Source organism: Larimichthys crocea, chromosome XIII (assembly GCF_000972845.2).
Source record: "Larimichthys crocea isolate SSNF chromosome XIII, L_crocea_2.0, whole genome shotgun sequence".
NCBI classification, from domain to species: Eukaryota; Metazoa; Chordata; class Actinopteri; family Sciaenidae; genus Larimichthys; species Larimichthys crocea.
The window spans coordinates 21,897,840-21,900,147 of record NC_040023.1 but is presented as its reverse complement, the minus strand read 5'-3'; the positions used below and the strand labels follow the sequence as shown (position 1 = coordinate 21,900,147).

Below are 2,308 nucleotides of genomic sequence, written 5' to 3'. Positions count from 1 at the left end.
GACAGTGTCCTGGATTTTACACTGCCTGAAATGATTCAATGGAAGGTTCGTGTAATTTCTGTACCCAGCAAAGACAAAATAATAAAATAAAAAACTGACCTGAGGTGTGGTGTGGATAAATCCTGCTGGATGTGTTGCCCTCAAGTCAGTAGCCATCTGGATTACTGAATGCATTGAGGCCAGGGTGAGGGGATGGAGTTGGATAGCGGCATTACTGCTTGGGGGAGAATCAGACTCCTGAAACAAAACATGTAAAGTTTAATAATTCATAGTTGTTATGATGTTCATTCTGACAATGATCTTTGTAAATGCATGAAAACAAATTCACAGGCAATGTTTTAAGACAATTGTGAATTTGTTGTTCAGTGGTTTATAACCAGGTTAGCAACAAGACATATTTGGCAGATCAGTGAATCGAGCAGATATTCTTTGGCCTTACTATGTCACTTCCAGAAGAGGAGAGTGAACATGCAGAGGATGATGAGGAATGGTGTTGAGGGCTGGGGAGAAAGACTGGAGAAGAAGAAGAGGAGTCGGCACTGAGAGGGGAGGAAGTGTCTCTCTGATCCTCTACAGAGACCAGCAACAGCCTGGCAAGGTCCTGCTCACAGGTCTCTACATCTAGGACCAAACAGAATACAGCTGTTAGAAAAGTTTTTACTGATTTGACAACATACTGTATATTCACCACAAATCTGACTCAACAAAATACCACTCTAGTCTAAATGTCACAGAAAGTAGACGCAAACTTGAGGTTGCCACAAAGTTACCATGGTTCTCCAGCTTGGCATACTGCTTGGCTCCCCACTTCTTGATCGTCCAGTCCCTGTAAGCCAACACTTCTGGGCTGACTTTGATGATACGTCCTAAAGTACTGCAACACAAAGAGTAAGTGTCCATTACTCATCAGGACAAAAACACAAAATGAGTGTTGAGAGAAAAAAATTGCAAGAGTTGAGAAATGATTTAATTAAATAGGCAACCTGTCATACTCTTTGTTGGGGTATGCCCGTGCAAGAGGAGACACACCATGACTCAGCACCATGTAGGCAAAGTCAAACACCTGCTTGACCTGCAGAATGCCATATGAACTCCTGCCCACGTCATTCCCTGTGAAAATCACAAAAAAAATTAACAAATGTATAGGGTTTAAAACTCCAGTGAAATGGGCAGCCACACTAGAGGAGCCTGACCCCCATCCTAGAGCAAGATGTGTCAGACTTCAGTCATACAGAGTACAATTAAAAAGCAATCAAGATGAAGTGACCTTTCTGAATTTGTCTGTGCAGTTATTTACTATTTTAAGACATTTTCCATGTAAAAGGCATGTTAAATATTTGCTGCTCCATTGATGTCACATCCATACCCTCTATATAGATGGGTGAACCGCAGTCTCACCTGGCTGTATTGGATCTTCTATGCAGAGCATGGATGGCCTGTTCCCACTTCCCATGGCTTTGAGCATTTCCTCCTTGGACAGGTAAGCCCCTCCACCCTTCACCCTGATGCCAGTCTTCATGTAGTTGAAATCGCGGCCGTACAGCTCAAAGAACTCGATCAGTAGGATTCCCAGGTTGATGTTGGTACGTCGCGTGTCGATCCGAGGGTGTAACTTTGATTAGCAGGACAAGGAGAACTCATTACCTACACTTAAGAACCAAATCCAGCGAGTCTGAATCAGTTCCTGATTCACAGCACAGCAGTAAAGTATTCAACTTGTGTAATGAAGGAACACTAAACATGACTTTTGTAATCTACTTCTATCAATGAACTCACTGACCTCTTCAACTTTGGTAGGAATTAACATTAATTGAAATTCATTCAGATGATAAGTGTTTTGAATAGTCAGGAAAGCATTTATCATAGATGTAGCATACATTCATGCATTACCTGCAGAAAACTGATGGCCATCAGTATAAGGCTATAAGAGCTGATGCCTCCAGTGAATACTTCATTTAGATCTCTCTGCAGTAGGAACTGCTTCAGGACGAAGATCAGGGGTGGCAGAACAGTGTACTTCTACACGCCGGAAATACAAACATTAAAAATCAAAAAAAGCTACATTTAAAACATTATAAATGTCAAATGTTAAAAGACTCACCTTGAGATAGCTTTTGATGAACTGTGCTGCTTTAACAGCAGTCTCAACATTGAAGCTGATGTCCACTTTCACCTCAGTTTCATGGTCAGTAAGCTTGATGATTGGCACCTAAGGACAGAGCAAACATTCAACATTTCATATAACATTTTGTTCTAAATATAACTGTGTGGGTCCCCAAAGTAAGGAAAAAAAAAAAAAAAAAAAAAA

The 2,308-nt window shown here is 41.0% G+C and overlaps 1 protein-coding gene across 2 annotated transcripts in view; it reads right to left on the bottom strand.

Annotated features, from left to right (window-relative positions):
* LOC104940432 (non-canonical poly(A) RNA polymerase PAPD7) overlaps positions 1-2,308 on the bottom strand; it is a 9,779-nt gene that overhangs the window by 2,901 nt on the left and 4,570 nt on the right. Inside the window, exons 5-11 of one of the 2 annotated variants that reach the window (XM_019266338.2) lie at positions 2,102-2,209; positions 1,891-2,019; positions 1,399-1,612; positions 993-1,110; positions 771-874; positions 440-621; positions 100-237 (exon numbers count right to left, since the gene is read on the bottom strand). In XM_019266338.2, the coding sequence (XP_019121883.2) occupies positions 100-237; positions 440-621; positions 771-874; positions 993-1,110; positions 1,399-1,612; positions 1,891-2,019; positions 2,102-2,209 (993 nt within the window). Of the gene's footprint in view, positions 1-99; positions 238-439; positions 622-770; positions 875-983; positions 1,111-1,398; positions 1,613-1,890; positions 2,020-2,101; positions 2,210-2,308 lie in introns of both variants that reach the window. The other variant, XM_019266337.2, reaches the window with a different exon arrangement.